We start from the raw sequence: 21,991 nt of genomic DNA, 5'->3' as shown, positions 1-21,991 counted from the left end.
AACACGCGTTGAGACGCCGCCACGTGACGCACGCTGCCGTTGCATCTCTGCTCCCAGGAACGCACTGGAAACTCGGAATCCTGTCCGTGTGGCTGAGCCTGTGATTGATGCAAATAATGAACCTTGACAGCCCCTCACTGATTCAAGGCATACCCTGCAATTACCCCCACGCGGAGCACAAGGTCTTCTTGATAACGTCATCTCTTAAATGCAGCAGAAACAATGCACCCCCTTTGATAAGCAGATCAGATCTGGATTCCCTCCCAGAATGAAGGGGTCGTGCACAAACTACTGGACCGATTTTGAAAGATGTGCACTAGAGTTAATCATGAGATGCAGGTGAGCCTCTCAGATTGCCCCCTAGAGCCCTATCCCTGATTCGCAAAGAACGTTGGTATGGATGAATTTTGGAGACAGGCGGGGGTGTTGCTAGGTCTGGAAAATATCCGGGGCTATGCTAATGTCGGGATTGTCGGGACTCGGGGCTAGCAAGCCTTTTGGTTATAGCCCCTGAGATTCTATCCGGGGGGCTACAACCAAAAGACCTGGTGCTATAGACCCCTAACCCCCCCCCCCCCCCAGCAACGCCTCTGGAGACAGGCATGCTTTAAAACTATGAGTTGATGTTCTTTGTTCTTCGAGAGTGAATATCAGGATTTTGGCGTCCAACAGCATCATTCGGACAATAGGAAATGTCCCAGTTACTTTCTATGCAGGCTGGTAGAGTAGCCAAATGAAGGTGATGGTTATAGACAACCGCTCCACCTTATGCTTTCAAGCTCTCCTGAGGCAGAAAGGCTGCAGCACTAACAGAAGGGCAGGCAGCAAGACTCCTTAGAGACTGTGCTGCGCTTCCAGTTACAAGGCGCAGGTCTAGCTTCCCACAGGAAAGGTTAGGAACATTGTGAAAATGTGCGCGCCACACAGGATGCCCCCTGGAACGATGGGAAAGGGAGAAGAGCGCTAGAAATATTCTTTTTCCAAAGACATACAAGCCACAGGGAGATTTGGAAGTAAACACAGTAGCCCTGAAGAATCTTCCAAAAAGTGCAGAGGGGAGAAACATGTTCATGTTGGTCTTAGTTGACTGCACAATGCACACAACAACATAAAGCCAAAACTGTGTTTTGAATTATTGTTCAGAGTTGATAGTAGTTGGAAGGACTTTCTCCCATCTATATCTGACCCCCGGGGGAAGAATATGTAGCCCTCCTGCTACAGGAATAGGTGGGCACTTTGGGTGTTGAACAATACAGCATACCTTTTATGTAAACTTTTCTTAAGAAAAATCAGAAAATATATTTTCCGTACATATATAAATGCCATTATGATGTATTTATTTTATTTGGATTCATTTCATTATCAAACAACATATATCCTAAAGCAAAACACATTCTTTTTGGAGTCGCATCATCTCACTGGGTCCAATAATGCTACCAATTGCTAGGTTTCAATTAGTTGTTTAAGGTGAATCCTGGGGAAACACCTACTCAATGCCTCAGTTATTATCGTGAGTCTCTGACTCCTCCCTATACTTGTCTAACTTCAAATCTGGATATACAGGGGTCATCTTTGATATGTTCACATTTCATATCTGGATATACAGGGGTCATATTTGATATGTTCACATTTCATATCTGATATACAGGGGTCATCTTTGATATGGTTATATTTCATATCTGATATACAGGGGTCATCTGATGAATTACATTTCATATCTGGATATACAGGGGTCATCTTTGATATGGTCATATTTCATATCTGATATACAGGGGTCATCTTTGATAAATTACATTTCATATCTGGATATACAGGGGTAATCTTTGATATGGTCATATTTCATATCTGATATACAGGGGCCATCTTTGATAAGTTCACATTTCATATCTGGATATACAGGGGTCATCTTTGATATGGTCATATTTCATATCTGATATACAGGGGTCATCTTTGATATGTTCACATTTCATATCTAGATATATAGGGGTCATCTTTGATAAATTACATTTCATATCTGAACATACAGGGGTCATCTTTGATATGGTCATATTTCATATCTGGATATACAGGGGTCATCTTTGATAAGTTCACATTTCATATCTGGATATACAGGGGTCATCTTTGATATGGTCATATTTCATATCTGATATACAGGGGTCCTCTTTGATAAATTACATTTCATATCTGGATATACAGGGGTCATCTTTGATAAGTTCACATTTCATATCTGGATATACAGGGGTCATCTTTGATATGGTCATATTTCATATCTGGATATACAGGGGTCATCTTTGATATGTTCACATTTCATATCTGGATATACAGGGGTCATCTTTGATATGGTAATATTTCATATCTGGATATACAGGGGTCATCTTTGATAAGTTCACATTTCATATCTGGATATACAGGGGTCATCTTTGATATGGTCATATTTCATATCTGATATACAGGGGTCATCTTTGATAAATTACATTTCATATCTGGATATACAGGGGTCATCTTTGATAAGTTCACATTTCATATCTGGATATACAGGGGTCATCTTTGATATGCTCATATTTCATATCTGGATATACAGGGGTCATCTTTTATAAGTTCACATTTCATATCTGGATATACAGGGGTCATCTTTGATATGTTCACATTTCATATCTGGATATACAGGGGTCATCTTTGATATGGTCATATTTCATATCTGGATATACAGGGGTCATCTTTGATATGGTCATATTTCATATCTGATATACAGGGGTCATCTTTGATATGGTCACATTTCCTATCTGATATACAGGGGTAATCTTTGATATGGTCATATTTCATATCTGACATACAGGGGTCATCTTTGATATGGTCATATTTCATATCTGGATATACAGGGGTCATCTTTGATATGGTCACATTTCATATCTGATATACAGGGGTCATCTTTGATATGTTCACATTTCATATCTGGATATACAGGGGTCATCTTTGATAAGTTCACATTTCATATCTGGATATACAGGGGTCATCTTTGATATGCTCACGTTTCATATCTGGATATACAGGGGTCATCTTTGATATGGTCATGTTTCATATCTGGATATACAGGGGTCATCTTTGATAAGTTCACATTTCATATCTGGATATACAGGGGTCATCTTTGATATGGTCATGTTTCATATCTGGATATACAGGGGTCATCTTTGATAAGTTCACATTTCATATCTGGATATACAGGGGTCATCGTTGATATGTTCACATTTCATATCTGGATATACAGGGGTCATCTTTGATATGTTCATATTTCATATCTGGATATACAGGGGTCATCTTTGATATGGTCACATTTCATATCTGGATATACAGGGGTCATCTTTGATATGGTCACATTTCATATCTGAATATAAAGGGGTCATCTTTGATATGTTCACATTTCATATCTGGATATACAGGGCTCATCTTTGATATGGTCATATTTCATATCTGGATATACAGGGGTCATCTTTGATATGGTCATATTTCATATCTGGATATACAGGGGTCATCTTTGATATGTTCACATTTCATATCTGGATATACAGGGGTCATCTTTGATATGGTCATATTTCATATCTGATATACAGGGGTCATCTTTGATATGGTCACATTTCCTATCTGATATACAGGGGTAATCTTTGATATGGTCATATTTCATATCTGATATACAGGGGTCATCTTTGATATGGTCATATTTCATATCTGGATATACAGGGGTCATCTTTGATATGGTCACATTTCATATCTGATATACAGGGGTCTTCTTTGATATGTTCACATTTCATATCTGGATATACAGGGGTCATCTTTGATATACTCACGTTTCATATCTGGATATACAGGGGTCATCTTTGATATGGTCATGTTTCATATCTGGATATACAGGGGTCATCTTTGATAAGTTCACATTTCATATCTTGATATACAGGGGTCATCTTTGATATGGTCATGTTTCATATCTGGATATACAGGGGTCATCTTTGATAAGTTCACATTTCATATCTCGATATACAGGGGTCATCGTTGATATGTTCACATTTCATATCTGGATATACAGGGGTCATCTTTGATATGTTCATATTTCATATCTGGATATACAGGGGTCATCTTTGATAAGTTCACATTTCATATCTGGATATACAGGGGTCATCTTTGATATGGTCACATTTCATATCTGGATATACAGGGGTCATCTTTGATATGGTCACATTTCATATCTGGATATAAAGGGGTCATCTTTGATATGTTCACATTTCATATCTGGATATACAGGGGTCATCTTTGATATGTTCACATTTCATATCTGGATATACAGGGCTCATCTTTGATATGGTCATATTTCATATCTGGATATAAAGGGGTCATCTTTGATATGTTCACATTTCATATCTGGATATACAGGGCTCATCTTTGATATGGTCATATTTCATATCTGGATATACAGGGGCCATCTTTGATATGGTCACATTTCATATCTGGATATAAAGGGGTCATCTTTGATATGGTCACATTTCATATCTGGATATACAGGGGTCATCTTTGATATGTTCACATTTCATATCTGGGTATACAGGGGTCATCTTTGATATGCTCACTTATCAATGAGATTCACAGAGATTTTCCCTCGGGCATCTCAAAGATACTCCAGGAATCTCCAGTTTTGGTCCAGTTTCACCGTTTCAGAATCTGGTACAACATAGCAGGTACAAATCCAAGATGCTCACCTGCATCTCCTGATTTGCCCCAGTGAGTCTATATGCCAGTATTGCAGCAGAGGACCCCCACATTGTAGCTCCAGTGATTCCAGGCCAAATCTCAGAAGGATGCCAATGCCCGTCCACACATGACCTTGTCATGTCAGCAAGAGTGAGACATCTTTCAGAGATGTTCAACAGTCACAGTCCTGCTAAAAACGTCGTTAAAAGAAGCATGGTGCCGGTCCAGGGATATTGTGAAATTGCAAGTGTGCTCTGACATGCTGTGGCCCTGCAACACCAGACTCCCAAACAGGATCAACAATCAGCAACCGAAGCAATGCCTGGTTGGGAAGGTTCCTGCTGAACCCCAGCTTCCTCCCAGGGTTGGGAAGGTTCCTGCTGAACCCCAGCTTCCTCCCACCTCGCGCTTCTCCACTTTGGGGCATTTCCGAGCCTTTCCTCTTAGATCATTTGATCTAAACCAGTTACATTTCTGCCGCGTGACCTTTACACTCTGGATTTTGTTTTATTTGTTTAAGATGCTCGTAGACCGCCAAAAAACAGCAGTTCTCCTGTTTCAAAGAATGAGACGACTCCGTGATCCCGACAACCACAGGAACAAAACGCATCCTCTAATTTCAACATTTGCTTAAACAAGTAAAACATGTTGACGGAAAAAAGGCTAATACGTTTAGAATTAAATCTCAGGGTATTACCAGGATAAACAGAGGCGCAAAGTTGAACCCTTGTTACACAAAAAACATCAAGCAGTCAGAAATGCCTTAATCGTTTTCAAAAGCAAGTGCTTAGTAATGTGCAAGAGGAAGACACGCACAAGTAGCGTGCCCCTGACGCCAGCTATTTTTTAATTTCATGGGCATCGCTTCGAATCACTTGGTAGCTATCCCGGTTGCATACTGCCCCAAAAGTTCAAGTAAAAAACATACAATGGCTTTTCTGCGCCGGATTTGGTGTGATGGAGCGTCTGTCTTTGTCAGAACTGGTGTGATGGCACCCTTTGTCAGATTTGCCGGGATGGCGCCTCTGTCCTTGCCACATTTGGTGTGATGGCACTTCTGTCTCTGTCAGATTTGCTGTGATGGGACGTCTGGTTTTGCCAGATTTACTGAGATGGCGCCTCTGCCCTTGCCACTTTTGGTGTGATGGGGCGTTAGATACCCCTTTGACTTTGGTTGAATGATGCCAGTGGAGGCCCCATTTCTAAATGTTAGTCAACATTATTTATAAAAATGGCATCGGATTCGCTCAAGATGTCTCAGCATTTTGCAGGCAGAGCTGTAACCTCCCAAGAAGGAAGAGCAACAACATATGGCAACAAACCAAGCTACAAACAAAGCTGGTGTTAGCTGAGGACTTGGTAAGGTAACAGAGCAGAATTGGAGCAAGTCAACATCATGGTGATTGCCTTGGCAAATGACAAGTCAGTTCACACTGCAGTCAAAATAGAAGAGCGACGAACACATGTGCTGTTCCAAAGGGGCCTTCTTCATCCCAGCCACATCAAAATGTACAAATGTACAGGCGCTAGCAATTGCAAACTAGGGATTGACTCTCAAAAAGCGCCATCAGTAGTAACTCTGACTTACTCCTTGAGAATGACTGTTAAATTCACAAATACGGTACAAGGAGTAACTCTGGCTTCCTCCGTGAGAGAGTTGATACAATTCACAAAGGAATGACCAGTAGTAACTCTGACGTATTCTTGACTTACTCTTGGAGAAAGACTACTTCATTCACAAAGAAGTTCCTGGTAGTTGCTCTGACTTACTCTTCACTTACTCCTGGAGAGATGCCATTTGATTAAAAAATAATTGTTCCATAGTGACTCTGAATTACTGCATTGTGTGAGTTTATTCGCATTACAAATAAGTTACACTGGTGTACTCTTGACTTGCTTACGGCGAGAGACTTTTCGGTTAACAAAGAAGGTATCAGGAATAACTTTGACTCAATCCTCGAAAGAGGAGAGTAAGTCAGGAGTAAGTTAGAGTTAGCTGCGGAAACATCTTTGTGAATTGAACATCTCTCTCTCCTGATAACTTATCTGTGAATCCGATACATGTTGCTTTAGAAAGACACCGCATTAGTCTGCAACCTTGAGTATGCTTTCTTCCGGCGGAACTAGGACTGTCCTTGTAAGGTAGGTGGCTTCATTCATCAACTCTGAGATGGGTGTGCATGAAATGGAAGGAAAAGAGTTCTGAAACTCTGTGAGCTTATGTGAGAGTTCCGTATGGCTTCCGCAGCGAAGGGCCAGCAGCCGCTTTGGAATGGAAAACGTGCAAGTACTGCCCCTGCTGGCCCCCTAACCAGGACCATGGAATACCAGTGGAATGTATGAGATCAGCCAACACATGAAAAGACCCCAGGGACACACATGCAGTATGCCTGCCGGGTTACCAGACATTTGGTCGAAAAAAATTGGTCGACCAGACAAATGGTCGAACCAATTTGGTCGAAAACCAAATGGTCGAATTTTTTTTTTTTTTTATTTTAACCCTTTTTTTTATTTTTTTTGGGGGGGACCCCCCAACCCCCTTTTTTTCTCTAAAAACCCCTTTTTTTACTAAACGAAAACCCGAAAAAAAAATATATAAATAAAAAAAAAAATTCTACCATTTGGTTTTCGACCAAATTGCGTCGACCAAATTGCAGTCGACCAGTTTGTAGTCGACCAAATGACTGGACACCTGCCTTGCCGTCCACAAACGCTGAAATGAAACGAATGTAAATGCGAGAGTCCCGCTAGAACTCTGCGTTTAAAGAAGACTACCCTAGATACCAGCAAAGAGGCCCGTGCCACACAGATGGGGAACGGTAATGAAATTCCACCTCTCGGTATCCAACTATGGAGAAGGGGTGAACCTACCATGACTACATCCGAGCTGTTTAGGATCAAGTTCCCAGGGGATCTGTACGTTTTGCCCTGGCCCGCTCAAGTTGATGGCCACCTCTTGAACTAAGAGAAGCATTCACCAGGGCATGGAACCTCCCAGACCACCAGAGAGGGGCCAGTGGGGGGGTGTCAGGAAGTGGCTTGGGATCCTCCTGACAGAGTCACAGCAAGTCTGCACCCCCTCTGCCGACCTTGCCTAGCAAAAACTTTGTAAATCTCACATAACTTGAGCATTGACAACCAATGCGAGATACCTTCGGGTTTGGCATGCTATATAAATAAATAAATAAATGTCCAAGTCATGAGCTACACATTAAGGAGAATGTTATTCAGCATTGCATTCCTTTAAGGCATAAGCATACATGTTTACAGGGGCATGACCACACATTGATCATCTCGGTGTAAGCCATAAGTATGCATGTTAATAAGAGCATGATTACACATTGATTATCGCTGTGTAGGTCAGAACCATACATGTTAAGAAACACATGATTATGCCTTTGATTGCTTTCTGATGTTATTCCCCAGCTGGCTCTCAGCTCACTTGGTTGCCCCCTCACTTTGTCCTACATTGTCTACCTTTAGACCGAGGAATGGAGAACTGCACCACAGAGGGGAGCCTGGAATCCTGGCTTTAAGAGCCGACCACCCACCTCCTTAGGTATGCATTTGCACAAGCAAAGTATCTCACCAGGTGTACTGAATTAGGCAATTAGAATTTGTAGGCAATTAAGTTTTTTATTGAAGTGTACTAATGCACAAAGTATGCACAACACCCTATGAGGAGCCTGGCTTAGTACCCAAAAAACTAGCTTACGTAGAACTCGGAGGACCGATTAGAGGCAGACGTCTAGTGGTGCAAAGCCCCCCAAGGTGAGGAAGCTCTCTGCCCCTGACAGCTGCACGTTTGGAGTCTCGATGCGACCGGCGATATGCAACGACTCACAAGCTGCATCTGAAAGTCTTCATTTGCTCAACAGCCCAAAGTCAAACAATGTAACAGTCCAAAGCTATACTGACATGTGCATTGCATGCTCAGAAGGAATGCACATTTGAATTACTATCACAGACATGTTTGATAAATTGGTGCTCATTCTTATGTTTCCAAAATGCACTTTGTATGCAATGCAGCCAGAATCCTATATTCAGGGCACCCACATTATTTGACACATAACTCCGCCCCTCATTCCCACCCACATCACTGACAATCAGTCTCCCGCCCAGGAGATACCACCCAGCGCGCGTGGAGGGGGGAGAGGTTCCCCCAGTACATTTTCTCCATTTCCAGCACTAACCACAGCTTCACACCCCGGGCAACGGAAGAAGATACCCCCGGTGATGCCACAGGGCTGCAATGGCTCCTTAACATCCAGCCCTGCGGTAGAAGATACCCCCGGTGATGCCACGGGGCTGCAATGACTCCTTAACATCCATCCCTGCGGTAGAAGATACCCCCGGTGATGCCACGGGGCTGCAATGACTCCTTAACATCCATCCCTGCGGTAGAAGATACCCCGGGTGATGCCCCGGGGCTGCAATGGCTCCTTAACATCCATCCCTGTGGTAGAAGATACCCCCGGTGATGCCACGGGGCTGCAAAGTTACCCACCGGTGATGCCACGGGGCTGCAAAGATACCCCCGGTGATGCCACGGGGCTGCAATGGCTCCTTAACATCCATCCCTGTGGTAGAAGATACCCCCGGTGATGCCACGGGGCTGCAAAGTTACCCCCGGTGATGCCACGGGGCTGCAAAGATACCCCCGGTGATGCCACGGGGCTGCAATGGCTCCTTAACATCCATCCCTGCGGTAGAAGATACCCCCGGTGATGCCACGGGGCTGCAATGGCTCCTTAACATCCATCCCTGCGGTAGAAGATACCCCCGGTGATGCCACGGGGCTGCAAAGATACCCCCGGTGATGCCACGGGGCTGCAATGGCTCCTTAACATCCATAGCCACAACAAAATCTAAATCAGAAAAACAACTGGTACTGTTATTCTCGGAGTAGGCCTGGTAGCTGGAGACCACTATGGTGGTGATGCGCGCACCCCCAATGATTTTTTTGCATTTACATGTATCGATCTGAATATTATCTCTGCTCCCAAAATACATTCTCTGTGCGATTCCATTCAGCAATTGCTCCTCCTCTAATTGCCGTCATATTAAGAAGTTTAGCATGGCCTTCCCTTGAGACACTCGCTGCGCTCGGGCCCTCAACTTGGGCGGCGGCCTGTTACCTACAGGTTGGGCCCGCCACCTCGGGGCATATCGCCTAAATGATTTTTACATTTTTTTAAATTTTATTTTTTTAATTTTTTATGCTACATCATTTAATAGAAGTTGCATGATATGGGACCTGGGTCTACGCTGCACCGCACTTGAACATGCTAAGTGGGGATGCTTCAGGAGTTGCGCGCCAGAGCCCACTCTTCACTGAGAAACGCCTCCCTGGGATCCTGCTGGCCAGGTAAGTCATCACACCCCCAGTTTGTAAGATAACTCACTGGGTTAAACCCTCACTGCGGTGATCTTCAGGTTGCAGGTTCTACGCGCAGCAGGGCCTACTCATCCTGCCATCCTTTTGAGGGCGTTACGAGTGCCATTTTCAGTTGAGTGATAATAATTGCACACGCACACATTCCATGCAAAGTGCTTTGGCTAAAGTGCTGGATTAACGGCTGATTGTTATTATTTCCGACGGCCTGGTACTTTTAGAAGAGGAAATAGTACAACATGCCTTGACATCCAGCCGGCCAGGAATGTCCCCGATAAGAAAACCTGGTTAAACGGGATTGTGAGGAAAGCACTCCAAGAGACGACTATAGCTCAAGTCTCTAAAAGGTCAGCCCTGCGTCCTTCCATAGGAGCCGTTTACACTCTGTACCTGAGTATGGATGCATTCTCTTTACCTGTACTGTGTAGCACACTTTACGGGGGTCAAAGGCTCTCAGAAGGCTGTGCAGCAATAAATAAATATGGCGCAGAAAACGCAAACCAATCCGTGGGAAGGAGGGCCGTTAATCTGCACAGTGCCCTCTTAGTAAACTGCTTCTACCCAATAACAACCCTGGGATGCATACATTCTCTGCAAGAGGAATCAAAGCCTCAAAGGCGTTTGGTGGGCCAGGCTAGCCCCCTACTAACCAACCCAGCAGCTGCCAAATGGACTCCTGTCATAGCCAGGCCAGGCTTTTCCCAGTGCATGCAGGGACATGTAGTTTCCTTTTCACGACTATGTCTACAGGTCCCAGCATATAAAGTGAAACGACAGGATCTTCGCCAGGTGTCACTCTTGGCATGCAGCCAATTGGCAACTCGGAACCAATGCACGGCCTGGCAAAAATACCAAGGGGGGGGGGCCGTCAACCATGCACTTCTTGGGAAAAATGGCTCGCTTTCCCCACGGATTTTTGGAATAATAAGAAATGATCAACGGTGAAGGTGGCATTGTGGTTGGTCAGAGGAGTGCAATAAGTAGTTTGGGTTGGTTTATGTCTGCGGCACCAGAGAAGGCTGCAGCAGACATGGGTGTCCATGGGTCTGACCCATTCATTGTGTGTCATGCTATTGTTTAGCCCTTAGTGGAACAACTCTGAATATAGCTACATTGCCAGATGACAGTATCCCAACAGTATGGCCCTCTCTCTGTGCAGGGCTTTTGTGCTACAAATAAATGGCCTCAAGTGCTTAGACCCGTTTGTTAAACTTAAAGTCAGCAAAGACTTCCCAGAATGCATTTGCTTGTACATGAAAGTGTGGGGCTCGAAGAATATGGTTCTGGTGGCATGGAGTCATCTGGTCACCCTGTGAAAGTAACTCTACTGTGGTTTAAAAAAAGACAGCTATGGGTGCATGCTGTGGGAGACTGGATCCTAGGATATAGAAGAGCACCCATCCTTCTGGAAGGGCTCTGATGGATGCTTGGATTTGGAGCAGATTAAGATTATGCAGTCTATATTGCACTTGTAGTGCACTTTGTTCTGGGGACGAGGTCCATCAGTGTAAAGTGGTTTGTAGTGCGGCGCTGTGTTGTTTCTCCAGCGTATGCATAGGCAGTGGTGGAGGGTTATGCTTGCAACGTTTTTCAGATATCCCGATCGAAGCACTTTACTTATCCCACAAACACATAGTTCACTTTGTATGGCTGCACATGTTGGCTTAGGTTTGCGTCCTAACTAGTGAACGGCATGCATGCATGCAGGATCCACCTCCAATCAAAGCACTGCGCCTGCAGCGTGGAGCCACTCGCACCGCCGGTCATGTACACAGGGATTTTAGGCCGGCAGCAGTGAGGCCTACCTTGAAGACGTTGATGGGGATGTCGATGATGATGTACATGAGGTCCCCCAGCGCCAGGCTGGCGATGAGCGCGTTGGGGCCGTTCCTCATGCACTTGTTCTGGTAGATGATCCTGAGCAGGGTGGCGTTGCCCACCATCCCCACGATGAAGATGATGCAGAAGAGCACAGTGTTGAAGTACTTGAAGGCCCGGTGGACGCTGACCTTCTCCAGGCACAGGTTCTCAGAGCGGTTGCCGGTCGGGGCGTAGGAGGAGGTGGCGGACGCTGTGCCATTGAAGGCCATGATTGCCACGTCACTCCAGTTGGTGTAGTGTGCGGCCTGGTGGAGGCTACCCAGGGCCGGGCCTGCTAAGGCAAGCAGCAAGAAAACCGAGAGATCGAGGCAGCCCATCCTGGGGTTCGACCACAGGCGCCCTCTTCAGCACGCGACCGCTGGTCCACTGCCTCCGCCTGAAATACAAATGAAATAACGAAATAATGAAATATCGGCTCCAAAAATCTCGGCAGAGCAAATAATCCTAGAAAGGCACATGTCCCACTTCCCGGAATCCATTGATTTATGTTGGTCACTTAATTGGCTTTGCTTCTCTCTGCAAATCTCTCCACTGGGAGCTGAAGAAATTATTCAATTTAACAACAGTAAATTGGCAAAACTGTGGGAGGAGCAATTGCATGTGTTTAACAAAAAATGTTGAGTGCAGCAGGATAAAAAGAGTGACAGTGTGCCTGGAGGCTGCAGCGCTGTAAACGCAGTCATATTCCGCGATACTAACAAGTGTACAGTGTACCAACGTCGGGGAGGGGGGGTGTGCAGAACAGCAAGTGTGTACTGCACCACTGCAAGGAACACCTGTGGCAATAACCAAAGGAGTAGAGTGTACCAGGGCGAGGGGGGTTGCATTCTGTGACAGCAGCAGCATTACGATCTTATTCATAACAAAGAAAAGGCGCAGAGTGTACACCGGCGGCAAGAATGGTATGCGCCGGGAGCTATTGCGCAGCACTAACAACAGAGTTAGAGCGTAAAGCTGCAAGGCAAACGTGTGCAGCGGAGCAGTGTAAGGAGAACACCATCGTGTGACGCTAGCACAATTACAGAGAATATTAAAATAGCAACCGTGCAGTTTAGAGCAGTGCAACCGTTATTAAGTGCAAGTGAGAGTGCCATTGGCGCAGTATGCTTGACAGAAACAGGATTGCATGTCACAACTTTGTAGAACTAAGGCTTTTGTTTACTTGAACACCCGAGAGACTGTTCAAGCACGTTTTTTGATCAACAGTCCGAGTGCCTAATTCATGGAACGTTCAGCGTGGTGCAAAGTGACTTTGTCCTGCCAACAAACACGTTGAACCGGGTCTAATTCACAGAGCTCTGCACAGTGTATTTTTGTGGAGCAAAGTCACTTTGCACTGAAATAGTTCTCTTTGCACCTAGCCCGGTGCAAAGTAACTTTGCATTGCCAACAAACACGTTGAAATGGGCCTAATTCACAGAGCAGTGCAAAGTGTATTCTTGCACAGCAAAGTCACTTTGCACTCAATAGTACTCTTTGCACCTAGCCCGGTGCCAAGCGGCTTTGCACTGCTAACAAACAAGTTGACCCAGGCCTAATTCATAGAACAGTGCAAAGTGTATTCTTGCACAGCAAAGTGACTTTGCACGCAATAGTACTCTTTGCACCTAGCCCGGTGCCAAACGGTTTTGCACTGCTAACAAACACGTTGACCCAGGCCTAATTCATAGAGCAGTGCAAAGTGTATTCTTGCACAGCAAAGTCACTTTGCACTGCAATAGTACTCTTTGCACCTAGGCTGGTGCCAAGCGGCTTTGCACTGCTAACAAACACGTTGACCCAGGCCTAATTCACAGAGCAGTGCAAAGTGTATTCTTGCACAGCAAAGTCACTTTGCACTGCAATAGTACTCTTTGCACCTAGCCCGGTGCCAAGCGGCTTTGCACTGCTAACAAACACGTTGACCCAGGCCTAATTCACAGAGCAGTGCAAAGTGTATTCTTGCACAGCAAAGTCACTTTGCACTGCAATAGTACTCTTTGCACCATGCTGAATAGGGCTAAATAAAAAAAAGCACTAAGAGCAGACTTTGGGCCTGATTTACAATGCATTTCCCACCATTGGAGAACACGTTTATCAATCAGGCATTTATTTCCTGATTCATGGAATTTTTTGCACGGTTCAAAGGGACTTTGCACTGCTGAAAAGTGACTTTGCACTGCCGACACAAACCCTGATTCTTGGAACTGTGCAAAGTAAATCTTTGCTGTGCAAAGTCAGTGCAAAGTGAGTACAAAGTAATTTTTGCAGTACAAAATGACTTTGCACTGCAAAAATACACTTTGCACAGTTCCATGATTCACGGTCTTTGCCAGCAGTGCAAAGTCCTTTTTCAGCAGTGCAAAGTCACTTTGAACTGTGCAAAAAATTCCATGAATCGGGCCCTTGTTGTTTCTTTGTGTGAATTAGGCCCATTTAGTGCAGTGGAAAATATACATTGCAGCGCTCTGAGAATTAGGCGCAGTTCAAAGTGTTTGTTGTCAGAGCAAAGGTCCTTTGCATCAAGCTAAACGCTCCATGCATTAGGCCCTGAGTGTGTAACGTTGAAATCAGTGGAGGAAAACAGAAACGTGATAAACTGTGACTACTGTGACTTTGGTGATACCGTGACGCCTGTGACTAAAGACTCAATCAGCAACCAGATATGCTTCCCACTCACACGCTGGGTCTGTTGGCAGCAGCAGGGAGAGGAGTCCGGCTGAGGACTCAGGCCCCAATTGGGGTCAGTGCACGAGGGGATAGCTCAGAGGCAACGTGCTCGCCTTGGAAGCAAGGCAACATGGAGCACCATAGGTTCGATCCCCGTGTCTGCACTTAGAAACCTCTGGGTGTCATAAATAACCTATCATACGACGGACACCAATAACTACTTCAGGACTGATGAGGGAGGAATCTAGAAAGGAAATGATCAGGGGGAAAATACGCCCCAAGCCGGTGAGAGCTGACCTTCACACCGCCGAATATTGCGGCTACTTATGCTTTGCGACGTCATTGCGTGCTATTTGCGGTTAAGTCCGTTAACTGATCCAAGGCCTGGTTCATTTGTATAGTTAGACCGGACCAACACGTGGCACACCTTTCCTCGCACATGCACGGCAATGGTTCCTTTTAAAAGGCACAATGGGTCGGTTCCCTCACCCCAGCACTTTCTTGCCACGTAGTTGATGTAGGAGAGAGAACCAACTACCCGAACAGCAAAAGAAATACAAAAGCAAACCTGCTATGTTTTGAATGTGCTTGTTAGCAAAATAATCAGGCTTAAGATAGTGCTTGGTGTGCAACGACTCCTGCTTCTAAGAGCAGTAGTAATAGTAACTAGTACTACCGAAATGAATACCAGTACATGTTCGGTTTTGAACTTGTGAAGTGAGTCAGAGTGTAGTGCTCAGCTCACTGACAAAATAGACCCATAATGACACGCTTTTAATGCTCTTTTAGTTAGGCTTTCACCTACTGCACCAGGGGTGTAGACAGGCACGTGCCATGTGAGGCAAAACAGCCAGCAGTGCTGTGTATGGCAGTATACAATCAGGCACTGTTCAGATTCAGACCAGGAACAAACCAGGCTTACACCAGGTAGAGACCTGGCTTAGGACCAAGCGCAGCCCTTGTTCAGTCTGACATTAGAATAGCCACAAACACTGCCTCCAGACCAGGCTTAGAGTTGGATTAGAGCAGGCTCACACCAGACACGGACAAGGCGTAGACCTGGTTCCCACTAACATTAGAACAGCCACACACTGCCGATGGACCAGGCTTAGACTTGGATTAGAGCAGGTTTACACCAGACACGGACAAGGCGTAGACCTGGTTCCCACTAACATCAGAACAGCCACACACTGCGTATATACCAGGCTTAGACCTGGATTCGAGCAGGATCACACCAGACACGGACCCAATGCAGACCTGGTTCCCTCTAACATTCACACACTGCCTATAGACCAGGCTTAGACCTGGATTAGGGCACGCTCACACCAGACATGGACCAGACGCAGACCTGTTTTCCACTAACATTGGAACAGCCACCCACTGTGTATAAACTAGGATTAGAGCTGGTTTAGAGCAGGCTCACACCAGACACGGACCAGGCGCAGACCTGTTTCCCTCTAACATTAGAACAGCCACACACTGCCTATGGACCAGGCTTAGACCTAGATTAGAGCAGGCTCACACCAGACACGGAAAAGGTGCAGACCTGGTTCCCACTACAATTAGAACAGCCACACACTGCCTATAGACCAGGCTTAGACATCGAGTATAAGGCTCACACCAGACATGGACCAGACGCAGACCTGTTTCCCACTAACATTGGAACAGCCACACACTGTGTATAAACTAGGCGTAGACCTGGCTTAGAGCAGGCTCAGACCAGACACGGACCAGGCGCAGACCTGTTTCCCACTAACATAGGAACGGCCACACACTGCCTATAGGCTTAATTAGAGCAGGCTCACATCAGACAGGAACAAGAACAGACCTGATTCCCACTAACATTAGAACAGCCACACACTGCCTAAAGATTAGTCTTACACCTGGTTTAGAGCAGGCTCACATTAGACACGGACCAGGCGCAGACCTGTTTCCCACCAACATTGGAACAGCCACACACTGTGTATAAACTAGGCTTAGACCTGGTTTAGAGCAAGCTCACACCAGACACGGACCAGGCGCAGACCTGGTTCCCACTAACATTAGAACAGCCACATACTGCCTACAGACCAGACACACAGATGGTAGTAACTAGCAGATGCCAAGCAGGCACAAACCAAAAAGAGATTAAAACAAGCATGCGCAGGCCTGGTACAGAACAAGCACAGACCAGACATGGGCTAGACTGAGAAGACTCACAGACCGGGAATGCAGCACAACAGACCAGTCAAACAAACACACACCAGGCACCGCGGGAGGGGCAGACTGGGGCCAGGCTCGGAGCAGGAGCCTCAGATTACACACAGACTAGTACATACCAGGCTCAGGGGGGGCTACCGAGGGGGCGCTTCATTGAAATCCTTTGGGGGCTCCCCGACAGCCCTACCTGTGCACACACTGTCACCTTCACACAAAGGCGCACTGACAGCCTCAAACTAGGGAACAATTATAAAATAAATGCTGGGAGCTCCCTGCAACATGTAGGGACGGGGTCCCTGGTAGTCGCACCATCCATCAACAAGCATAGGGCCTGATTCGTGGTTTGTTTTGCACGTTTGAAAGTGACTTTTCACTGCTGACACAAACCCTGATTCATGGAACTGCGCAAAGTGTATTTTTGCAGTGCAAAGTCAGTGCAAAGTCATTTTGTACTGCAAAAATGCACGTTGCACAGTTCAACGAATCGGGGTTTGTGTGGGCAGTGCGAAGTCGCTTTTCAGCAGTGCAAACAATTCCATGAATCGGGCGCATAGTCTTCGGGCCTATCTAGCGGGAGCCCCTGCGCCCACGAGGCTTCAGGGGGGTCCGCTGCGCGCCTGGCCCGAGATAGTTGCGCCCGCGCATCCCTTGCCCGCCATATCGGATCTAGCCAGGACGAATGGGCCATGCAACTAAGGGCCTCTCAATTACACAAATATCTTCAATGGGGCTTCCCCATGTAAAACCAACGGGTGGGTATCCCCTCAACCGTGGACCTGGGGAGCAACGAGGACCAAGGAACCAAGGAGGGCGCTCACACGGAAGAATGGACAATTGAAGTGTAAAGAAGAGAGGGTAAGCTCAGCCAGAATGAATCATTATCTAATCATATTTTATTATTATGGTAAACACAATTTCATAAAAATAAACACACTACTAATCATAAAATGCACATAAACATCTGAAAGTTCTAAAAGCAATTAAATGTGATACGGTTTAAGATAACAATGTATACTCTATATGAGAGGAGAACCGCCTTAAATGAAAGACCCTAAAAAAAATGGGGTACTAAATGTTCCTCTTCCTAGTTGGCCAACTGCCCATATTGTATCTATTTTTCATACATTTTATGGCTCCATTTCTGTGTAATTGTGGATACAATATAGCCTCAAATGCATAAATATTAATGGGCAAAAAGCAAAGTATCATAAAGTGCTAAAACAGTGCAAAAATGGTGCAAAAGCTGCTGACAAAAAGTTACTTGTTTGTAAATGAGGTCCCAGGTCCCGCACGTAGCGCGTGCCTACTGCGAACGGCTTGGACGCCTTGCGTCTATTGCCAATGAGCTTAAACTGGCCAACATCACGTCCCCGCAGTCGCCTGTGCCCAGGCCCTAGAGATGAATGCAGGCACAGGAGAGACGCACATCCTGTGCCCCCGGGGCACGCGTAATTAGTGTCAGATGGATTCCCGGGAAGGGGGTCAGCCATTTGGCATCGGTGGCCGGCGAGCGGACTGCAGCCCGTCTTCGCAGCACATTAAGAGTTGCGCGGGAGAGCCTGCAGACGCACCTCTGGATGAAAGGATGTGCGCAGCCATGCTCTCTCCGTAATACATGTGCACCCAACCAACGTGCACACACACGGGGCCATAGAGGGGGCAGTGACAACATCACCCCAAGGTGCGCGGGAAGGGTGTTGGCGCTATAGCAGTGAAACCAGGCTTACCGTCTGTAAAAACAATAGCTTTTAAAAACACCCCTAGGAGATTGATGCAGCCATTGGCATTGTCTGGGAGATGCCAGGGCGTCGTGCTCTGCTGCGCAGATGCCGGTGCCAGGCTCATGCCACTCAAGGCTGGCATCGCCTGTGGGGCTGTCTGGGAGTAGCGGATGCCGCCCGTCCCGCAATCAAAGCTGCACGAGGGGACGGCAGCTCAGGTGAGATGCACGCCACTCGCGTTGTGGCGACGACACGCATGCAGTGTTGGGGGCGCGAGCGGGTGATGTGGGTGACCGTGTGCCCTGCGCGCATAGTCACTCTCCCCCTCACCTGAGGATGTGTCCGCCTGAGCAGGCTGCCAGGGTGCGGCGGGGCTCCGGGCTCTGCCGACTCAAGACCAGCGGATGAATGAAAAGAAGCCGAGATCCAGCGGTTCAGGGGTCCACACACGCAGCACCTCGCCCAGCGCAGTCTGCGCCCCCCCTCCACCGCCGTTGAGCTCGGTCTGCAGCGCTCACTGCCTGGGACTGGGAGGGCAGGGCGGAGGCGAGGAGGGGCTGACCCAGGGACTCCCGTCACACAGCCCAGACTGGGTGGGACGGGATGCAGAATCCCCCCACCTCCGCTGAGAGGAGCGCGCGTGTGTGCAATCCCCTCCCCCATGCCGCCCCTTGCACCCGCACACACCTTATAGGACACGAGGGGCCTGGTCTACAAAGCGGTTTTAATGGGATCTTCCCACTGAAAAACGCTTTGTAAATCAGACCCGACGCGCTTCCAAAGGAAGCCCGGCTCGGGATCTTGCAGGCAATAGGTTTCCTAAATGTAGGAGGCGAGGCACCCTCCTGTCACGGGGGCCCAGTGTACACTATTACTACACCAGCGCAGGGGTCCACTCCACACGCCACACTGGCAAGTTCGTTTGGGCGAATCTTGGTAAACATGCTTCACGTTTCCACGGAACACTGGGGGTCGTGGGCAAGAACACGGACGTTTGCGTTTCTTGAATAAGCGGCCGAATCCCGCCTTTACGGAACATGGAGAGCGCGTTTACCGTGCAGGGAGCGACATGTCCCGCTAGGACAGAACCGACACACTCACTGACATGACACATCTTTCCTCCCACTCGAGTTGTTTCCTGTCTTGAAGCCGCGCAGTGTGTGAGTAACTGCATTTGCACACGACGAGGCTCGCTCCTGCTCTCCCACCCCTGGCACCGCACCGCTTGCCCGGTCTTGCCACCTCTCCCTCGCTGCAGCAGCGGCGTCTGCCAATGCACCCAGGCCGTTCCCCAAACACGGGTGCATTGTAGGGGCGCCACGCTCTCTTCTGCAGCCACGGCACCCCCAGGCGCTTTCACACCTTTCTAGCGCCTGGCCTCCCGCCAAGATTTCCACAACACCTCTGCCTGGAAACGCAGCCGAGCATGGCAGCTCACTCCTACCGCACGGACACGCCTCATGACAGCACCCTCTCCCCACCCACATCTACCTAGACTTGCCACTAACCTCCCCCAGTTCACATAAATAAAGTGCAGCAGTGAGGGGCGATTTCAGCCCTGTTGATGGGCAGTTTCCCAACGCTTAACAGTGGGAGGAGACGACTAATGCAGAAAGGACACCTGCTCCGAGGGTCGAAGTACCACGTCTGACTGGTTTGATTTCTGCAAATGTCGGTGCTAAATCGCCCATATCTGATGCCAACTTGCCCATCGCGGGTGCAGTTCATTTGACCCGACCCATGGTGTTCTCCTAATCAACACTTACTGGCAGCTAAACTCCCATCCACTCCCACCTCTGGCGGCCTCCATGCCCCTCTGAGTGGACCCCTTCATTAGCTTTTGACTCGTGTCCCAAGATGGGCCTCACAGCCATTACAACCCCCCAGCCCAACGAGGTCCTCACCCAGGTACTTAACCTCACAGTTAACTAGCAAAGACCTCAAACTGGCCACCCCTTTTCTGAGGGCAGGGGGGTGGCATAGGACATCATGCAATAGATACATGTTATTGTTATTGTTATTTTGCATTTATATAGCGCCTTATATACCATTGGTATTCTCTGAAGGCGCTGGTAGGTTGAACGCCCTTGGGAACCGAAGTTCGGGTCAGTAGAGAGAGTGAAGAGAGTGAAAAGGTGCGTGTGCGCACCAGGTATGTGTGCGCACCAGGTATGTGTGCAGCTGGTCCGGAGTTCATGTGGTAGCTGCTTCTTAGCGGTAGGTGTGGTGGTTGAGAGGTCAGGAGAATGTGTTCGCTCTGGCAGAATTTATCCAGCTCGAGTCTGGCTGCGTTAGGCCTGAGGAGAAACGCCTGGCTGGGGGTGTTAAACCAGCAGTGTTTACTTAGAGTGATGGGGAGTGAGCGGGAGATGTTGATATGAGAACAGTTATACCGAATGATGTCATAGTATCCCTGTGTTCTATTTGAGTGGTGGTGTAAAGAAGAGAGTAGGCGTGGGGTGTGGTATGATGTACGTTCTTTCAAATGTTCCCGCATACCAATGCATTTTATGTACGTCACGCAATTTATGCGATCAGGTCCGTTCTATGCATTTTATTCATTTCAGGCGTTCAAGATTGTCTTACACACTCCTGCCTGCTCGACACACTCGCGCATTCTAGTTCACCTTGCGTGCTCTAGTCTATCCCTCATTTTCCAGTGGGCTTCACGCATGCTCTCATGTATTCCATACGCATGCACCTCCGCCCTCCCCCCGCATGAACTCCAGTCTACCCCGCGCATGTACTCCTGTCTGCCTATGCACTCATCCGCTCTGTATACTCTTCCGCTCTGTATACTCATCCGTTCTGTTCGCTCATCTGCTCTGTACGCTCATCCGATCTACACACTCATCCGGTGCCAAAGAATAATAAGGACAACTGGTCTATATTTGGAAACACAAGATCACATTTATTGGAGTCATACAGCAATACGGGGGGCAGCCCCAACCTTAACTAAATTCACATCATTAGACTTCTAAGGTGGCCCCTTAGATGGGCATTGTCGAAGTTCCCGGGGACACGGGTCACTTCTGGTTTCCAGCGTAGTGGACGTACTCTTCTGTTTGTTTGTTTGTTTGTTTATTTATTTAGATAGCGCACCAGACACAAGGGTATTCGGGCGCGAAGGCAAAAAGAGGGTTGTTCAGCTTAGGTTACATATTAAAACACGGAGGTACAGCTACGGTTACACGGATGTATGCATATGTAGTCAGAGAATCGCAGATGTATATACAGTAAATTTACAAGTGTGCATGTGTGGCATATAAATAAAGCAAGACAGATATACAAAGTATACATAAGATACCAGGTGTCAGTGGGGGGAGGTAGTTCTAATCGACCATGAGGTTAGGTATCATGTTCTTTTAGCCATTGAATCAGATTAGATTTGAATTTCCGGTAGGGGAGA

General features: G+C 47.1%; 1 protein-coding gene across 4 annotated transcripts in view; it reads right to left on the bottom strand.

Annotated features, from left to right (window-relative positions):
• The window catches only part of EDNRA (endothelin receptor type A), a 197,750-nt gene extending 177,931 nt beyond the window's left edge, over positions 1 to 19,819 (bottom strand). Inside the window, exons 1-2 of one of the 4 annotated variants that reach the window (XM_069631245.1) lie at positions 19,688 to 19,819; positions 11,938 to 12,389 (exon numbers count right to left, since the gene is read on the bottom strand). In XM_069631245.1, coding sequence (XP_069487346.1) covers positions 11,938 to 12,330 — 393 coding nt within the window. In that variant the 5' untranslated portion in view covers positions 12,331 to 12,389; positions 19,688 to 19,819. Of the gene's footprint in view, positions 1 to 11,937; positions 12,390 to 18,122; positions 18,144 to 18,912; positions 19,170 to 19,636; positions 19,657 to 19,687 lie in introns of those variants that run through there. The other 3 variants (XM_069631244.1, XM_069631243.1, XM_069631246.1) reach the window with 3 other exon arrangements.
• Between the last annotated feature and the right edge of the window lie 2,172 nt (positions 19,820 to 21,991).

Source organism: Ambystoma mexicanum, chromosome 6q (genome assembly GCF_040938575.1).
Source record: "Ambystoma mexicanum isolate Mex_15411 chromosome 6q, UKY_AmexF1_1, whole genome shotgun sequence".
Classification (NCBI taxonomy): domain Eukaryota; kingdom Metazoa; phylum Chordata; class Amphibia; order Caudata; family Ambystomatidae; genus Ambystoma; species Ambystoma mexicanum.
Note: the sequence above shows the minus strand (reverse complement) of the source record. Positions and strands in the feature narration are given on the sequence as shown.